The 19,256-nt window shown below is 42.2% G+C and overlaps 2 protein-coding genes across 2 annotated transcripts; both read right to left on the reverse strand.

The window, feature by feature from the left end:
* Window positions 1–525: 525 nt before the first annotated feature.
* On the reverse strand, window positions 526–8,859 carry LOC115764172 (aminopeptidase Ey-like). Its single transcript, XM_030707059.1, has 7 exons — window positions 8,818–8,859; window positions 4,894–5,364; window positions 3,718–3,873; window positions 2,807–3,664; window positions 2,123–2,672; window positions 993–1,513; window positions 526–925 (listed from the first exon to the last, which is right to left on the reverse strand). Exons 2-7 carry the CDS (start codon window positions 5,355–5,357, stop codon window positions 691–693), a joined length of 2,784 nt encoding a protein of 927 aa, XP_030562919.1. The 5' UTR covers window positions 5,358–5,364; window positions 8,818–8,859; the 3' UTR covers window positions 526–690.
* A 3,340-nt stretch (window positions 8,860–12,199) lies between these two features.
* LOC115764201 (M-phase inducer phosphatase) lies at window positions 12,200–14,967 on the reverse strand. The gene is made up of 2 exons (XM_030707090.1): window positions 14,912–14,967; window positions 12,200–13,646 (listed from the first exon to the last, which is right to left on the reverse strand). The coding sequence occupies exons 1-2, from the start codon at window positions 14,965–14,967 to the stop codon at window positions 12,200–12,202; spliced, it is 1,503 nt and encodes a 500-aa protein (XP_030562950.1).
* Between the last annotated feature and the right edge of the window lie 4,289 nt (window positions 14,968–19,256).

Consider the following 19,256-nt stretch of genomic DNA (forward strand, 5'->3'; position numbering starts at 1 on the left):
GACTTGCCGAGCCGATCTCTGATCTATTTCCGTCTGAACAAAGAACAAAAGCTATGAAATTGAAATTTGCAATAAATATTCGCCAAAATTGAGAAACTCGATTTTAAAAGTTAGATCCTTATGATTTCTTATATACACAAGCAAATTTTCGCAGTTTTTCTGTATATAAGTAAAATATATGTTTTGAATGTAGGGAATAAGTGTGTAGGGTATCTCTTAGTCAAGCACTTCCGACTAGATAGAGCAAAATCTGTTATGCATGCGCTTGTATAGATAACATTTCCCTAACTATATTCCATTAACGTTGACTTAAATGGAACTTATCTATTAAATGGACCCTTCTTCTAATTGTTATTTATAAACAAAAGTATTTTGAAATTCTAAAAAGATTATTACTTAAATGCGGCAAGTGCGGGGACGTGATTGACTAGAAGATATCCTTTCAAAAATTGCAATATCCTTGATCTGAATATATTTCCAGCAAAAGCTCAGATCTGCTGTCCCATTTCAAGAAAATGCCCCGTATTATGTTTAATATAATTATTTTAATATAATTTATTTGGAACTTTTTAAATTCAGAGAGATTTCAATGAGCTGATGAGGGCTGGCTGAGAGCTAATTATATTTTAATTAAGGATATGCGTGTAATTAAACGCCTTGAATATTGTTTTTGTTTTTGTTTTTTCTATTTTAGCCCTGGAGCACGTGTCGTATGGAGGTGGAGACCTGTTTATAGTTGCGCTCCTTCCACTGGACATTGGTGAGCATCGTCTCCAGGGTTTGCTGTATGGCCTGTTCGAGGCCCTTCAGCGAGGCCCTGTGCTCGGTGACGAACCTCTGGAAGTCATTGAAATCGCTTTGCAGGAATGTTTGCTCCGAAATTGGCGGCAACAGGCGCGACATGTCCTTGGTAATGGGATGATAGCTATGGCGGAAATATAGTTATTTATATATAATTACAATTATAAATAAAATCTGCACTTTGCACTCACAATTTGTAGATAAAGTCCACATTTGACATAAAGTAGTCCCTGGCCAAATGGAAGCCGATCTCGTTGTATGCCACCGCCTGGAATGCCCACATCGAGTCCTGTTTGCGTATGCCCTGCTGCGGCTCAAAGGTCAAGGCCAGATAACGCTGCAACAGCCAGACCTCACGCGTGCAGCCCAACGAGAACAACATCGTTCGCTTCTCGGCGGCCACGTTCGAGTTCTTGTAGCGCGTCCACAGGAATTCCCAGTCGGCATCGTTGCCATGTCGTATCGAGGTGCAGTAAACCGTTTGACGCAAGTTAATTGGCACCGGATTCTTTTTATCCGGCTCCGTTTCGTCGCGCCAGGTGCGATAGTAGGCCTGCGCCACCGGCACACAGTCGGACACCTGATACTGGCACGCCCAGTTGCCGACCATGGTCTTGAGCAGCACCTGATCCTGGCGCTCAACCTTGCTGAAGGTGTCATTCAGCCCGTTCATGTGCAGGTAAATGGGCTCTATTAATTTTTGCAGATAACGCTGTGAAGAAATGCAACAAGAAAGTGAATATAAAAAGTGGCTCGAGTTGCGTTTGAGCAGAGTTCGAAATGGATTCTGTGGCTTGCTATGCTAGTGGACTTACGAAAAAAAACAACTTTTATTTTATGGATTTGTTTCCGCATTGTGTTTGCAAATGAAAATCAGAATGAGAACTATGGATTATGTAGGCTGGAGGTGGGTTCAAATTAGAGCTCTCCATCGGTTGATTCACTTCGACTCGAGCTTTTGATTAACCAGCTAAGCTGTGTTCGAAGAAATGATTCATACTAAACGAAGTTCGACCTCTTCGAGTCAGCTCGAACATGTTCGAGACAATACACGCATGCATAAGAAAACGACTCAAATTGTCTGCTGGCAACTCGAACAGATCGAGCCAAACAAGTTTGAGTCTCAGCTCGCTCGAGTCAGCTCGAACATGTTCGAGGCAATACACGCATACATTAGAAAGCAACTCAACTTGTCTATTTGCAACTCGAACAGCTCGCGCCAAACAAGTTTGAGTCTCGACTCGCTCGAACGAGTATTCAAAGCGCATTTTTGTTTACACGATGCAGAGCTCTAGTTTCAAATGGATCACACTCAACTAACCTTGAAGAATTCATAGTTGGGCGTTTGTCGGATAATATTCTTCATGCGCTTCAAGTTCTCAAAGGCCGATTTCCAGGGCAAATATTCGCGTTCACGCCTCAAATAGTCAATCAATTGCATGGCAATGACATAGTCCTGTTCGCCCGTCCAGGCCAGATACAGTGCATCGTCTATCAGCTGGGCACGATTGATTACATGAATGCGCTCAAAGTCGCCGTTGGTCAGCGTCTCGATCAGCAGCTTCCAGTTGTGCTCATCGTAGTTCACCTTGTATAGCGTCGACAGTTGTGTATTGAATATGATCCACTGATCCTTGCCGGGCAGACCCTTTATCTTCGTGGGCAGCATTTCGCCAGAGCTGCCGCACTCCATCCATGCCTTTGGCGCCGTGTTCTTAAAGTCCTGCTCCGCTTGGGTCGTGTAGCTCAGCGGCACCCACCAGCAAAACTCACGTTCGTCCCGCGAAATCTGTGTGTTTAGCAGATAACGCTCCTGCAACAGCTGGGCGCTGCCATCCAAATAGTTGCGGGTTATGTTGATGATGGGGTAACTGTTGTGATTGAAGAGAATATAATATTTGAATACAAGTATATCTTTAGATATATATAGACGCAATATAGCCCAATTTAAGGATGTAAAACCCTTACTTTAAGGATATTAAGATATATAATATTTAGCACTCACCCCGTTTGTAGCGTCCATGAGTCCATGATGCGCTTGATGTCATAGTCGTCGGGCAGTACCTTGAATTTGTGTGCCGCCTCGGTGAGCGACTCCCAGAGATTATCCTGCTCGGCATTGCCGTAGGAGAACTTGCGCAGATAGTTTTGTATGCCCGCACGGAAGGACTCTTCACCCATGAACAGGTGCATCATGCGCAGCACAGTGGAGCCCTTCTGGTATGAGATCTGATCGAAGCTTTCCGAGATCTCGCTGACCACCTCGATGGGACGCGATATGGGATGGCTGCTCTGCAGTGCATCCCGTCGAAAGATGGTCAGCAGATTGCTCAGCGACTCCTGCTCCATGGCGCGCCATTCGGGATTGATGTTCTCCACACCCAGGCTGGCCACATATGTGGCAAAACCCTCGTTCAGCCAGAGATCCGTCCACCATTTCATGGTCACCAGATTGCCAAACCATTGATGGGCCAGCTCGTGGGCAACCACCGAGGCGATGCGCTGTTTGTCCGCCAGCGACGAGTGATTCGCCGAATAGAGCAAAGCGATCTCTCTGTACGTGACCAGGCCCCAGTTCTCCATGGCGCCGGCACTGAAATCGGGTATGGCAATCTGATCCATTTTGGGCAATGGATATTTAATGCCAAACAGCTGCTCATAGTACTGCAGCACTTTGGGTCCAAAGTCGGCCGCATAGTCGCACTGCTCGATGGCATTCGGACGCGCCCAGGTCCGAAAGAGTGTGCTATTCGGCAGCGTCGACGGTTTGTGCGTAAAATCATTCACCGAATAGGCTATCAAATAGGTGGACATGGGCACCGACTCCTTGAACTCGCACCAAATGTAGTCCTTAATATTCTCGCTGCAAGTGAAATCACATTAAATATCTATCTATCGATGGTAAACAGGTCTTACTGTGGCTTGATCTCCTTAACGGGCATGTTGCTCAGGCCGGTCATCCGCTTGTGGTAGCCCAATATGACCACAAATGGCGCCTTGTAATCGGGCTCATCGAAGCAGGGGAAGGCCAAGCGCGCAGAGGCCGGCTCAAACTGTGTTATGGATAGCCAGCTGTGCGCATAAAGTATAACAAATCATTTTAGAACTTATGTTTCATTTAAATATAATTAATCAATTTATTTTATGTTGAAAATAAATTTGATAATGCAAAATAATTTGGAATATATTTTATTTAAAAAATAGCTTAAAATTTATTTTATATTGAAACGTTTTTTTTTTCTTAATTTTATTTATTTTTCAAGTTATTTTCTTGGTTTTATTTTTAAGCAAAAAATACTTTTGAATGTTAAATTGAAATACGTTTTTTTTTATTTATTATAGTAATTAATTTTTTTCAATTATTTTTTTTTAAGACTAGATATTTGGAATTTACTTTATAATAAGAACAAAAGTTTCATTTTAATTTTTTATAATTTATTTTGTATTGGAAAAAAATTTTATATTATTATATTATTATTTTATTAAATAAATTATAAAAAAAAAACAAAAAAAGCCTTATAAAATTTGACTGAGTTTTGACCGAGTTAAGGGGGTGGGAAATGTTGACTTATGTCTAAATAGGATAATATCGGGATATAATCCGACCTTTCCCGTAGCACGTTTAAGATAAATTCTCGCGAAGCTCTTTAAAAATGAGTTTGTGGCCGATCGGATGGTAAAAAAAAAAACTTTCATACAACTTTCATAAAACAAAATAAAGGAATAAATCCATAAATATTATGTTAATTTTCTACGATTTTCCCTGCGAAATTTCTTAAGGAATATATAGGGAAATTTATTCATTTGAATTTATTTCGGATTCAGGTTTTTCTTTTGTGTTCGATTCGATTTCTTAACATATTCCAGTCGTAAACAAATTTTTGGGCGAGTTCACATTTTACTTTTCGAGTTTGATTCCACAAACTTAAGCGAAATTCCCCTCAAATTTCACTTTGAATTTCCTTTTTGTAACAAATACGGGAAATTTACTTGCGTCAAATTTGGTGCGAACTATATTTCAATATTTTCCTGAATTGAGGTCTGACTTTTATGGATGATATCCCAATTAATTATCCTGATTGTTGCACTTACCGCGTTTTATTGGTGACGGGATCAGTGTAGGAGCTTCTGTAGTAGCCCTCCAGCTGGCGATTGAGCTCGCCGGAAAATGGCATGGTCAGCTCGTAGATCTCGCCGGCATTGAGCTGATTGCACACGTGCATCACATAGAAATCGTGAACAGTATTCAACTCGATGGATGAAATGCAATTCTTTCGGTTCTCAATCGAGGTGTCTCTCAATGTGATCTGTGATTCGTTTATGGTCAGATTCTTGGCGTGCAGCGTTATGTTTCTGGCATTGTGCATCACTTCGAATTTGATTTTGACGCTGCCCTCGAAGCGTAGATTATCCGGATCCTCCAGCTGCGTTAAAACGCGCAAAACGTATTTTCGCGGCCGCAGCGCAGTCGGCAGCCGAAAATAATTGTAGCTCGACTCGGCCATGGCCAAGCCCAGCACGGCCCAGCTGGCCGCCAGCACTAGAAGCAGCCTCATGTTAACCCTGTGGAGAAACGACAACCAAAAAAAAAACACATCAATCACTAAGCTGCTAATGTGGAGCGGCATGGAGCAATTAACTAAATCACTGGCTCAGCTAGAACTCGAATCAATTTATAAAGCAAGCCAAATGGAACGCAATCAAAGCATTTATCGGTTCTGCTCACATAATTGAGGGTTGGGGTATATTCGCTTCTTGAATCATTTTGCAATGCAGCGAAAATTAAAGTCGAATTAGAGTTATAAATCGGATCGAATTACTATATCTTTATGTACAAAACTGTTTAACCTGATTGAATAAGCTGAAATCGATTGAATGACAAACGCAGGAGATATTTCTTAAAACTGCACGAATCGGATTGCCATATCTCTATATGTATATAAAACTGTGTGTCCTGTTTGATTGAATGATTGACTGACTATCTGATTGATTGACTGATTGATTGACTGACTGTCTAACTGATTGACTGACTGACTGATTGACTGAGTAACCTTATGTGATCCAGCTATTGGCGAATTCCACTCACAAATGCGGAAAAAACGCGGAAATCGTTTTTCAAGCAAACTTTTTCGTTTACCAACCGATCAGCCTCAAACTAATTCTCGAAAATCCTACTAAAAGGCTTAAATTTTGTGAACTACACTGGGAAAATTTGCGGTAAAGATAAATATAAATATTTATCTAACAATAAGCTTTGTCGGAAGTGTATTTGGAAAAGGTTTTCACTTATCGCCAAATAAACAATGCCAGTTCATGATTGTAGCCAAGTTTCGGGCTCAAATTAACTTCCAATTATATATATATATCCGATCCGATTCGATCACTTTTAACCAGTTTTGCAATAATTACAGGGTATAAGAACTGTGTGCTTAGGGACCAAATATTTGTTTAAGAGCAAATTTTGCACCCTGAAGCTAAGTGAACTTTGCAATTGCGCGCAAGGGCATTGAATAAACGCCCTTTCGAATAAAACAATTGCTTTTTATTGTTTGTTTTTTTTTTATTTGTTAAAGTTAATGCAAATATTGTTGTTGGGCATCTTTTTGCATTTAGCCATGCGGCACACGTATTAAGGTCTGGGCCAATGGAACTTGAATTGAATGTTTTTTTTTCATTCGATTTGTCTTGCCGTTTTCGCTGCCATGACGATTCTTATTATTATTATTATTATTGTTGTTGTTGTTGTTGTTGTTAACACTTAGTATTATTATGTAAATTGTGCGCAACTCTCAATTCTCGTCTGATTCACGTGCTTCGCATAGAGAGTCGCGATAATTGAGCTGAATTTCAAGCGCAGACTTTTATCTAAAAGCAGCTGCATCTGGTTTGTAAAGGGCCTTACAATCCCCTGTCAGCTGTAGCTGCCTTACAATATGCGACTTAAGATACTTTCGTGCGGTAAGAGGTGCAAGGCGATTGTCCAAGATCGTTTATTGAGTGTACCTCTCACATAAAGTGAACTGAGCAAGAACAACAACTGGATATACCAGCTGAGAACTTACAACTCGTTTGCTGTCTGACTGTCTGTCTGTGTGTGTGTGTGTGTGTGTGTCTATGAGTGTATCTCATTTGTATTTATGCAAAAGCTGCGTGCCATACGTTGCTGGGTGTGGGTGCGGGCCAATGCCCTCTTGCTTCAAGATATCCACAACCTATACCTATATTCAGTCCAATTCAGGTCTCAACAACATGTTGAAAGTTGTTTCGAAAGTTTTCCATAGACATATGTGCATGTATGTGTGCCGCATAGACAAATTCGAACTGACCATTTTATGTTCCTTTATCTTTGAATGATTCAAAAGTATTTGAAGTTATAGAAAAAAAATATAATATTTGAATATATATTAAAATTTAACTTCGTTTGTTATTCATATTTTTCTACAAAAGACAAAAGTGTGCCAGAATATAACCGTTTCGAAAAATTTAAAAATATTCGATTGTATATTGAAAGTATCTGAGTGAGAATTAAATATCTAGACATACAGACAAAAGTCTTTGTACATTTTCCCACATGCAAAGGGTTAGGAATTCGCAACAAGATAAATACCGTAACCGATTCATAACCTTTTCAAATGAAATTTGTTGAATACTTTGTCAAATAAGATCAGCAAATACGTTTCCAATTCAATTCCATACACGTACGTGAGTACTATGAATGAGAATGAATGAGTATAACATAGATTTGATACATAACCAATATATATCCGTTTCAAATGTTACCGTTTTTGAGAATCCTAAAAATATTCAAATTTTCATTATATCTGCCTATTTATCAAAACGACACATAACCGTTTTAAAATGAATATATTTCAGTAAATAGAAAAGTATTTGAAGTGCCGCACATGAATATAAGTATATATAATTACTATATGAGCAATGCATGTACATTGTATTTTCTAACCGATATATAACCGTTTCGTATGTAACCGGGTCATTTGATTCTATAGCGCTTCTACTGTCATTTGGGAATTCAGGTTTCAAAAATGTGTTTCAATCATTAAGTGTTATTAGCTTTAACCGGTACATAACCGTTTCATATGTAACTGATTCATTTGATTCTATATTTGTGAATTCAGGTTTCAAAAATGTGTTTCAATCATTAAGTGTTATTAGCTTTAACCGGTACATAACCGTTCCATATGTAACCGATTCATTCGATTCTATATTTGTGAATTCAGGTTTCAAAAATGTGTTTCAATCATTAAATGTTATTAGCTTTAACCGGTACATAACCGTTTCATATGTAACCTATAGAGCTCTACTGTTGTCTGGGAATTTAGGTGTAACACATGTGCTTCATTCTTTAAATGATATTAGCCGTAACCGATACAAAACCGTTTCAAATTGAATAACCGTTACCGTGTCGCTGCCCAACGTCGATTTGCTGCACTCTTTCTCAACAACGATGCGAGCACATGACATTGACATATCAATTGAACCTGGACTCATGCCTACAAATATTATACAAGCACTCAATTGATTTGTATGAGTTTTGTTTTTTTTTTTTTATGCCAATAAATAGATACGAATTATATTTAATTTACAATTGTGTGTTTTTTGATTCATTTCGAAACTGTGCTCATATATAACACAATTATTGCTGGGCGTTTCGTGTGTCGAGCAAATTGTAATTATATGACACAAATCCCACTGGGGCCATAGTTGAGCAGCAATTGTTTATCAACGTTTTAAATTACAAACTTTTGTTTATATCGGCAGTTTATATATATCTTGGTTTTCTGGCCCAGCTTAAGTTATTTCTGATTTGTTTTTAAATTGTTGGAGCACACACACACATTTATTGTTTGCCAGTTAAAGCCGAAACTCGTTTCGCTGCGTTGATAACTCGACAATTTTAACACGTTCAGGCTATGCACTGGGGCATACCTATATATATACATGTATGTGTGTATATGTGTATAAATATTTGATATTTGTATTAAATGTGTAACTAACCGAACCGCTAAGAGCAATTGTTTCCAAGACGCGAATGCTAGCCGTACGCTGGTCGGCGGCAATCTAAAGATTTTCGGAGCTTGCCGCTTGTATCTTATAGGCGCAACGCAGCACGCACACCAAAGCGCGTGCACACACACACACACACACACACACAGGCAGAGAGAGAGAACTGAACTCGGAGCAACAGCAGGCGGCTTAAACGAGTCGAATTCGTGCTTCGGCGTCGGCGCAGTTCAAGCTCTTCAAGAACCTTTATCAAACGCACACACACACGCACACACACACGCACACTTATATAACGTGTAAAGTGTGCGACACACACACACACACACACACACACACACACACACAGGCACAGCAGGCGGTTCGCTTGCAGTATCTAATGGCAGGGCTTACGCGGCGTATGCGCAATTTCTGAATTTCAATGCACACACACACGCACAAGCACACACGCATACACACACATGCATACACACACACACTCGGAACACAGCTTGAGGATGCCATGTTGTTGACGCCAACGTGTTTTTGACCTTAATTGCGCTGATTAACCCGTTTTTCGCAGCACTTCAGGCCCAAGCCGCACACGAAACCACCCAAAAAAAAAAGCCACCCACCCAACCAGCCGCGCCCCTCCCACCCAAATGGCGACAGATAAGACAACACGCACAGCGTGCAGCATTTGGGCACCCTGCAGCTGTAATTGCCAAATGCGATGTGTCTTAAAGCCACCCTCTCCCCCCCCCCTCCCTCTTCCAACGGCTGCAACTTATGCCCACACTTGACGAATAGAGAAAACTACTTTTGCTTTATCCAACATTTGTATCACTGTCGAAAATTTCATAAGCTTTAAATTTTCAAATACTAATTCAATTTCCGGCTTAAGTCAATGCTCTTTTTGAAACGAAACTAAACCTGAACTATAAATGTGCTTTTTAAGATGAACCTAACCTTAAACCGCACGGAAAACAGTCGAACCTTAACCCCAAAACGAACCAGAATTTAAAGAAAAACCCGTTTGGTTCATGCAAATATTATCAAACTGGCTGTTATCGATGTTTATGCGATATATCGATTGTTTGCTAAGTATGTTAAGTAATTTAGATCTGGGCACACTGCAAAATCTGATCGAATTAGAATAAGGACTGTGAAACATTAAAAGGCACAAGCAGCTGATATATATGGAATATGAATGTATAAAAAAATAACATTAAAAATCAGTTTAGCTATAATAAATATAATTAACAAATCAGAATAAAAGCCATTTTTCACATTGAAATAATAAAATTGAAATAAATAAAAAAAAAAAACATTTCGAACCTTGGTTCTGTCTATTTTAAACATAAATATGTAATATAACAAAATTATAAATAAATTCTGTTAAATTGTCCAATTCTATTACAAACAGAAAGAACCAAGATGCGAAACCTGGATAAAGAGATGTAGGAAATCTGGTGCACGAACCGAACCTGAAGACAGGGTTTTGGTTCGAGCCGTAAAGCAAACGTACACACTTTATTGAGTTTGCAGCCCTGGTTTGAACCGCCTTTGCAGCCTTGGTTCAAACAATATTAAACAATCGAATTGAGAACGAAGTTTTTCTCTGAGTGTAGCTGTGCCAAGTGTTGCGAAACTTTAATGTCACACTGGTCGGAAATGAAGGGTTTAGGACGCAACGCACGTTGCCCCAAATGCAAGTGGGTGGCATTCGGATGTGATTGCGCTCAGAATTTGAGTGCTAAGTTTGTGGGTGGTTGGGGGAGACGGACGACGGGTGACGGGGAACGGGGAACGGAACTGTCTCTCTGAGCAGCACTTAAGCTTTGCGGTAATTGCCACAAATACTAATTGCAGCATTTGCGCATATCTGCTGTTACAGGGAATTAAGCAAATGGTTGCCACGGAAATGGCCACAAAGTCTCACCCAGCCCCTCGCCAAGCCCTAATCAGCAAACAAATAATTAGAACTGCACAAATTGTCATATGAGTAATGAACAAGGCGAATGGAGACAGGTAGAGATTGACAATAGTCTAAAGAAACATATTTCAAAGCAAAATTTAATTATGCTCCAAATTGGCAAGCAACATTCCCATAATTCTTCCTTCTAGCATTAAGATTTAATGTTTCCTGCCCCTCCTTAAAGCTAACGTAGATTTTTACAGATCTTTTAACAAAAATTAAATATCCATCTTTTGAAAAAGCAGTTTTACCCAACTCGAGACACAGAATCAATAAAAAACACAAATTTGTAAAGTTTAAGATCTCAAGAATTTCAAAAAATTAACGGCCCTTTGAGTTGGCGCCATCTAGTTTATATTTTATGTTCACCACCTACTGCCTGTATTTGGGCGCGGCCAACTTCACTTCTGCAGACAGAAACCACGCATGCCGCTAACAGTAACAGCCATCCAGCTTAACATTAAGCTGTTAACATAGCCAAGACACACTCCAAAGTTGCTCCTGTTAATTGCATGCATCAATTTATTCTGCCTGGCAGCATTCTGCGTTTGGCGCCAAAATCAAATTGAAATATTTTATGCTATTTACAATTGCAAGCTTTTCATTTAACGAAAATAAATAATTAGAATGCTTTTAGTTTTCAGTTCAGGGTTTGTGATTTATATTTAAAATGTACGTCTTTGTTCAATAATATTGCCTTTTTTTGATGCAAAAATAAGCTTTGCTTAAAATAATCATTATATAATAAGTGGATGTTTTTTTTGTTTTGCTTTGTGGGGTCAAGGGGTCAAGGGTGGGCGAAGGGCTTTGTTTTACATAAAAATAAACAAATAATAAGCGTAAATTGTACCTAACACAAGTTTTCAACTTTCAACTCTTATGCTTAAAATAATTAAGATATTAATGTGTGTGTGTGTGTGTGTATGTGTGTGTGTGTGTTTTAGCCATTTTCTGTTTTGAGCTTACGAACTAGTATGGGCGCGGGGTAACTACGGAGGGGGGCCGCTTAAATTTGTATGACATTTTAGATTATAATGCACATTTTTGTTACGTTAAAAAATTCAAACTAAAGCTCTAATAAATTGAACTAAATCGAAAATTTTTACATAAAACAATTAAACAAAAATTGATCAAAGAAAAACGAACTTAAAGAAAAAGTCAAGGGAAAAAAATGTTACAGTTATAAATGTACATGTGAATGTGATTATGTGTGTTTGTGTGTGTGTGTGTGTATTAGAATTAAGTCTTAGGGTCTACTAAAATTAACAAACGAAAATCAACAAAATCAACTTAAAATTTTCTCATTAAAATGAAATAAATACCCAGCTTTTGTTATTCTTTTTTTTATGTACAAATAAAGGTTATTTTTTCCTGTTGTTTTGGCGTTGCCACCCTCCCGCGAAAAAAAAAATAGGGAATTTACAGCAAGAGCCGCGAACGGGACTTCTTGCTGCGGCCCGTGCCGGCGCCGCCGCAACCGTCGCCATTCCAGGACTTGGACTTGGCACGAAAATGCCGATAGGCCTCATTGTAGGCCGGCTCCAGCATGGGCCGATACGCGTTCGGCTGGCAGAGCTCCGGCTGCGTCTCATAGAACTCTTTGTAACCATTGTGCAGCAAATAGATTTCCGGATAATGAAGCGCCGGATACGCATGCGTATTGCGCTCCCGATCCAGATTGCGCAAAAAACGTGACATTTTTGGGCCACGCTCCGAGGAGAATTCACAATGAAAGATGATTATGTGACGCTTGTTGCCGGCAACGGCATTTTGCTGCTGCTGCAGCTCAGTCTGTGCGGCGCTGAGGAACTCCTCGAGGATCTGCTCGTGGGTATAGAGATTCTTGGCGCCGCGTATATGCCCGCCCTCAAACTCGTACGGATAGCGGCAGTCAATGATGCGATAGCTGGCCACCTGCTCCTCAAAGTCGCCGTTAAGCAGCTGGGCCACCGTTTCGCTGGAGATCGACTTGAGATCCCGATGGCGTCCCTCCATCAGGGGCAGGGCATACGCCTTGCTGAAATCGCCAATCAGTTGCGGCTCATTGCGATTCTCGGAGCGCGCCAAGGCGGACATGATCTCCGCATCATTGAGCGACATGCATTTGCGCAACGGAGGCGCATGGGCGTGGCTGCTTGCGGGCGGATTGATGGCGACCGGATTGGGGCAGTTCTCCTTCTCGACGCAACGGTGACGCTTGCTCTGGATGGGCGAGCAGCTGGCCGATGCGGGCGGTTCGGGACGCTTGAAGCAATCCCTGGCAGTCTCTGGCGTCTTTGGTTGCTGTTGTTGTTGGTGGTGTTGTTGTTGTTGTTGTTGTTGTTGTTGTTGTAATGATAGCTGATTGCTATTCGTCTCTGTCATGCTGAGGCAGCGGCGCACCGAGGGACGTCGCATCATGATGCTCAACGCTTCCGGGGATTTGGGCGTCACCTTGATCTGACCGCTAATCAGCGAGTTAAGCCCGCTGGGCATGGCCAGCGCTGGCGGCGCCTGCTGTATGCCGGCAAAGGATTCCATTTCGAAGAGCTCCATGTACTCGTCGTCCATGAAGGACTCCATGGAGCCCGTCGAGGAGAGGCTGTTGAATATGCGAAAGCTGCGCGCAGGCGTCACAGCGCTGCTCGCTGCCGCCGCTGCTGCTGGCGCCAACTGCTGCTGCTGCTGGTGCTGCTGCAGTTGCGGCAGCTTGGGCTGGCGCACAATTTGAAAGCGTTGCGGCGAACACTCCGGCGAGAGTAGACCGAGCAACGCCGGGCTAACCGAACGCTGCGACGGCAACGGCAAAGCGTGCACGTCATCGTCATAGAACGAAAGCTCCTCCTCCGCATCCATGGCCATCAGCATGTTGTTGTTGTTGTTGTTGTTGTTGTTGTTGCTGTTGTTGTTGGTCAGCGCACGGCGAACGCGGCGACTGGAGCTGTTTTTGTTCAAATTGCTGCAAGACACAAGGAGAGAGCGAGAGAGAGAGAGGGGGAGGATTAGTCAACTGTATTTCGTATGCTTCCTGCTGCTGGTTGTGCTGCCTAAACTGTGGCGGGTCATTAAACCCGCAGCTAAAAATATGCGACGGCGGCGTCGGTGGTGTAAAACAACAACAGCAACAAAAACAAGAAGAAGCAGCAGCAGCAGCAGCGTCGAGGGGTTGCTGCGCTCAATTCCCGTTCTCCTTCTTCTTCTTGTTGTTGTTGTTGTCCCTCTTTCGCTTGTAATTTTCGTAAATAAGGAAATTTGAATTAGAACTTAACATGTGCCCCGCCTACCCGTTGAACCTTTTTGCGGTACTCTAAGCGGAATTTCCCTTTTGCACGCGTTCCGCTCGAGCTGCGGTCAAATGCATCTGCACTTTTGCTGACGACTTTTTGGGTCACGCAAGGCAGAACCGCAAGCGGCAAAGCAGCAGCAGAAGACGAAGACGCAACAACGGGCAAGAACATTGCAAACGGCTGTAACCAACTGCGCCATGCTCTGTGTGCTCAGTGCTGCAAAACTATAAGCACTAGACAGTGACTGTCAAACTGTAAGACAATTTATGGGGGCGTGCCCAAAGTGCCTTCGAACTAACACATTAGTTACGACACCTGCTGAATTTGTTGACCAGCTTGAAAAATACAATTTATTGGCCCCAAAAATATACTTTTTTCACTTTAAGAACAGAGTACAACATTTGGCTTTGGAGCTGTGCGAGCTTCGCGGAAGCCGGTTTAATGAATGAAAAAGCAACAATAACAACAGCTGAGCGCCACAGCCAAAAAAAAAAAGAAAAGAAGAAGAAGAACGTGTCGTTCGCTCGTGTGGAGCGTGCAAAAAATAATGAGAAAAAAAACATATTACTCTTACTTTTGTTCAACTGTAAAGCAAGCAGCGCAGTCGACAGCGCAGCAGCGAACGCTTTGCGGCGGCTTCTTCTGCTCAGTGCCGTTGTTCACAAATTTGCTTTAGTATGTGTGTGTGTGAGCGCTTTGTTGTTGCTGTTGCTGTTGTTGTTGTCGTTGCTGTTCAAGTTCAAGCACGACGCTTTTGTTGTTGAAATTTACTTGCACTTTTTATATTATTACATTAGCTATGCTATCTTCCTATGCGTTTTACTTTTATCTAGTTTTTTTTTTTGCCTTGCTTTTCAATAATTACCTGATATTGCAATCCATCGTGCAGTTGTTCTCTTCGGCAATTGTTTCCCACAGCATTTTGTATTATTGAATTTATTTATTTGCAGAAGATGTTAAATGAGCTATTTTGATTTGTAGATGATTTCCAACGCGTGTATATTGAGCGTTTTTTTGTTTTTTGTTGTTGCTTCTTCTGAAAATTGCTAAAACACAATTTTCGCACGTTTCTTTTGCTGGCACATTTACAGTTAGTTTGTTAGTTCGTTTCGTTTTCGTTAGTTGCGGCTTTGCACTTTGTAGTCCTTCGTTGAGTGTTTTGTTGTTGTTGTTGCATTTGTGAACCGTATTTGTTAAAAACTAATATTGCATTTGTTGTTGCATATTTTTTTGTTTTCTTTTTTGGAGTTTTGCATTATTATTGTGTCCGTTTAAACATTGTTGCATTTGTTTGTACTTTGTGAGTTCTTTGTGTGCTGCGTTTTGTATTAATATTTTATATCCCAATCGTTTTAACACAAACACACACACAAATTTACTGCACTACCGTACGAGTGGCAGAGAGAGGGAGAGCAGCTCGAGGCGCAGATGTTGACACGACGACGAACAGAAAACAAATGTAGTTCTCGAGCCGAGCGCAGCTGGTTTTAAAGAGCGGCGGCCGTGTATGCAACCCCCGCTGCCGGCAAGCCGCAGTCGACGTCGCTGCTCTTTTGTGCGAGCAGCAGCACGTATAACGGCAGGAGCAGGAGCAGCAATTGAAACAGCAGTGAGAGCAGGAGCGAGACTAGAAGGTTAGAAGCGGTAGCAGCACCAACATACATATGTATAGAACAGTTTTCCATTTGCCATATCCCAAATTCCAATAACAAATATCAAAGGGCGAACTAGGATAGAAGTAGTCGGAAAATCTGTGCAGTTGGAGCGAGCCACGATCACTGGCCAGTGCCTGTGCAACAGGTAGCGCTCAACAATTTCCCCTACCCGATGCGCGGCCGGAGCACAATTGAAGGCGAAAATTTTGGCGCGCGAGCTTTTATAGCGCGAAGCGCGTCGTCGCCGACGCTGAGCGCCAATAGCCGATAGCCGAGTGGGCCCTGATTGGGGGCCGAGCGACAGTTCGTGTGGAGGCCGAAGCGAGAAAAAACACATGTGATTTACGTTGCAATCGAATGGCTGGAACCAGAGCCTGGAGCCAGCGGCCGCCACAGCCTGCGTCTTCGGGCAACGTGCAAATCTTTAAGCAGAATTTCAGAAGCAGACGCAGACGACGACGACGACGGCGACGACGACGACGATGGCATCGACTGAGCGGCATCGATTGTGTCGTTCGCAGGTAATAATGTGAGATCCACGCATTCCGTGACGCCTGCACGCCCAAGTCGTCCCCCTTGGACCCCAAAGCGTACATCAGCAGGTAGTCGTTGTGCCAGGTCCCAGTCATATGATCGACACAGTGCTCTTTGGGGGAGGTGGTGCGGGGCGTGACTCTTTTGTGTTTTGCAGACGTAGACGCCAATGTCGTTAAATGAGCAGAGGTCCACGCATGTGTGTGTGTGTGTGTGCGCGCGCGTTTGAGTGTGTGTGGGCAGTTGCGGCAAAGTTAAAGCAAAAATCGAGTTACATATGCGCGCATGGATGTGTGTGTGTGTGCAGGCCCTGCGGGAGTCGCGTCGTGCATGGCAGGGGCAACGGTGGGGGCACCCATGGGTATAGTGCTGCTTGTAAAGACTTGGCGAATTCCTACGCGGCAGGCAAATCCACAGCAGAGCGCAATGTACAACAAGCATAAGAAACAACTAAATTGGACGGCGACCATGCGGCGACATCATTTATAAAAACTATCATGCGAATCATATGGGCAAGGCAAATGATTTGAGCTGGTGTTGCCAGCCGCTGCAAAATGCGCTCAAAGCTAAATGAGCTACGGTTTCATTCTCTTGAATTCCTTTTGTGCTGCTGCAGGAAGAGGATCATCTTTTTGAAAGAATAAACAACAAACGAAAAGGACGCAGAAATCATAAAGTGGTTTTGAACAAGTTAAAAAACATGCGGCACGGAAAAAAAAAGCTCAAACTCATTCATAGTGCGACACAGTGGGCTGAACATGAGTGTTTGTTGCGCAAATATGATAGCTTCCTTCGTAGCCATAACTTACATAAGTAGTTGCTGATGAACAAATTTAAAATGTGCATGTAATTGTGTACCCGTTTTAACTAAATGTCATATGTGATCGCTTATAATTGATTTGCTCGCTTTCAATAAGCATTTAAATGCAATAGATCACACACCACGGTGCGGCGACACAGATGAAGACAGAACGGAAAAAGGGCAAACAGAAATCAAAAATGTATGCAAAAAACTCACTCACACACTCAAATGCAGCGAGTGAATTTGATTGCGAGCATCATCGAATAGGCGGCACACACTAATACAAGCAGCGAACACTATGAAATTGCAGAAACAACGTGAATGGGAATGGAGCACAACAATAGCAGCGGGAGCAGCAACAGCAAATAAACTCCCAAAAAAAAAAAAGGAGAAGTGGAATGAACAACGTGAAGAACTAAATTGTAAATCGAAATTCCAAGAAGTGAGGTCTGAGATTTGGTCGGTTTTTATTTTTTAAGCGCCTGATGTCGACGGCGACATATAAAAAAAAAAGAAAAAAATGTGCAAAAAAGCGTTTGAGATACTTTTACGCGCGCGCGCGAAAGCCAAACCAGTGCGAGGGGCGTGGCGGACAGAAATTGTGTGTACGCGAGTGTATGTGCGTGTGTGTGTGTGTGTGTGTGTGCGGCATTTAGGGCTTGTGCATACAAAAGGTATCGCATGGAGTCCACGGGGAGGCAAAGACGTGCAATTAGTGTGCAATAGGTAAGTTATGAGCATTTAATCCATTTGCATATTATCTGCATGTACGTGTGTATGCGTGCACATAAATTACAGCGTAAGCCCTCTTGTACAGTGAAAGCTCTCTTGAGCGAACACCCACGCTTAAAGAAAGAACACAAAATTCCCAAATTTTAAGCATAGTTATGTATTTACTCTTATTTGTCTTCATGTTTATATACTTTTCTATCCACTGTTGCCCCTTTATTTAAAAGTCCAATTGTAGTGCATGTATGTAATTCTTTCGCTTAACATGAGCTTTTACTGTCTGTATGTATGTGTGCGTGCAAGCAGTCTGCAATGGCAGCTAAAAGCTATGACAAATTTGAATTGGAGATTGACAAAGGTGTTGACAGACGGTTGGCATTGAAGGTATTTGAACTTCGTACGGAATTTGGGCCGGATCGAGACCATGTGATCGAGCGCCCCGAATTGTAGGGGAAATGGAAGAATGTATGTACATAAGAAACAGCGTAACATAGACAAATGCTGATCAGAATGTATGCCCACACACACATACATACATACATACATGCACAAACAGTTAGAAAAGGATAGGTGCGCGGGGAATGACCCTCGGTCCCGTTTCAGTTCCTATACACAATCCTGTTCCTTGCGGGCCTCTGCCTGCTATACTACAGGGTACCTACATATGTTCAATCAGCTGATCGTGCGTAGCCCGAAGGACATGCACACAGCAGAGCAGAGAATTAGTCCTGCTGTTCTGTGGTATGTGTGTGACACGAGCAGGAGGAGAGGCACGGGGAACGAGCGCAACGCGCGCGCAAAATTCCTTAACACGAGCCCAACAAAAACAACAACAAGAAATCTTTGTGTGCGTGTGTGTGTGTGTGTGCAAGCCGAAGCAGGGGGGGCGCTGAGATTTCTTGCACTCGCCGATGTGCATTGGTCAGGCTGAGCGAAGAAGTAGGTGAAGAGCGCTCGAGCGCTCGGAAGAAGTGTACAAAGAGGAAACGCGTTTTGATTTTAGCGCCAAAATATGCCGTCGCTGTATGTGTGTGTCAGTGTGAGCGCAGTGTGAGAGTGTGTGCAAGATTCGTCTACTTGACAGTGTTGCCACAATATTAAAAGGCGCAAACGGCCAAATGGTTGGAATAAATTAAATTATTTTTACGATCGGTTAGGTGGTCCGAATTTTGATGTCAATAATACACTTCTGACCGGCTGACGATATGAGCTATATGCATAGTATACTCATTTGCGACTTTTATGATGTTGATATGTTAGGATCATAGTAATAGTTGAGTTAAATTCCATAGCTAGTTCGCTAGAAATAGCCACATGTCAGCTAAGATGGCAACTCTGCTGCAGAGAGTAGCGCGATCTATACATATGTATGTGGGTATGTATGTTGTGTATGTATGATTATGTGCATTTGTATGTTAATACATGTGCATTTTGTGTGGCCGTCTGCGAGCCTGTTTATCTTTGAGCTCTGCTGCAGTCGCTGCTGTGAT

The sequence above is a fragment of the Drosophila novamexicana genome, unplaced genomic scaffold, assembly GCF_003285875.2.
Source record: "Drosophila novamexicana strain 15010-1031.04,08,12 unplaced genomic scaffold, DnovRS2.1 tig00000817-arrow-arrow-pilon, whole genome shotgun sequence".
Taxonomy (NCBI): Eukaryota; Metazoa; Arthropoda; class Insecta; order Diptera; family Drosophilidae; genus Drosophila; species Drosophila novamexicana.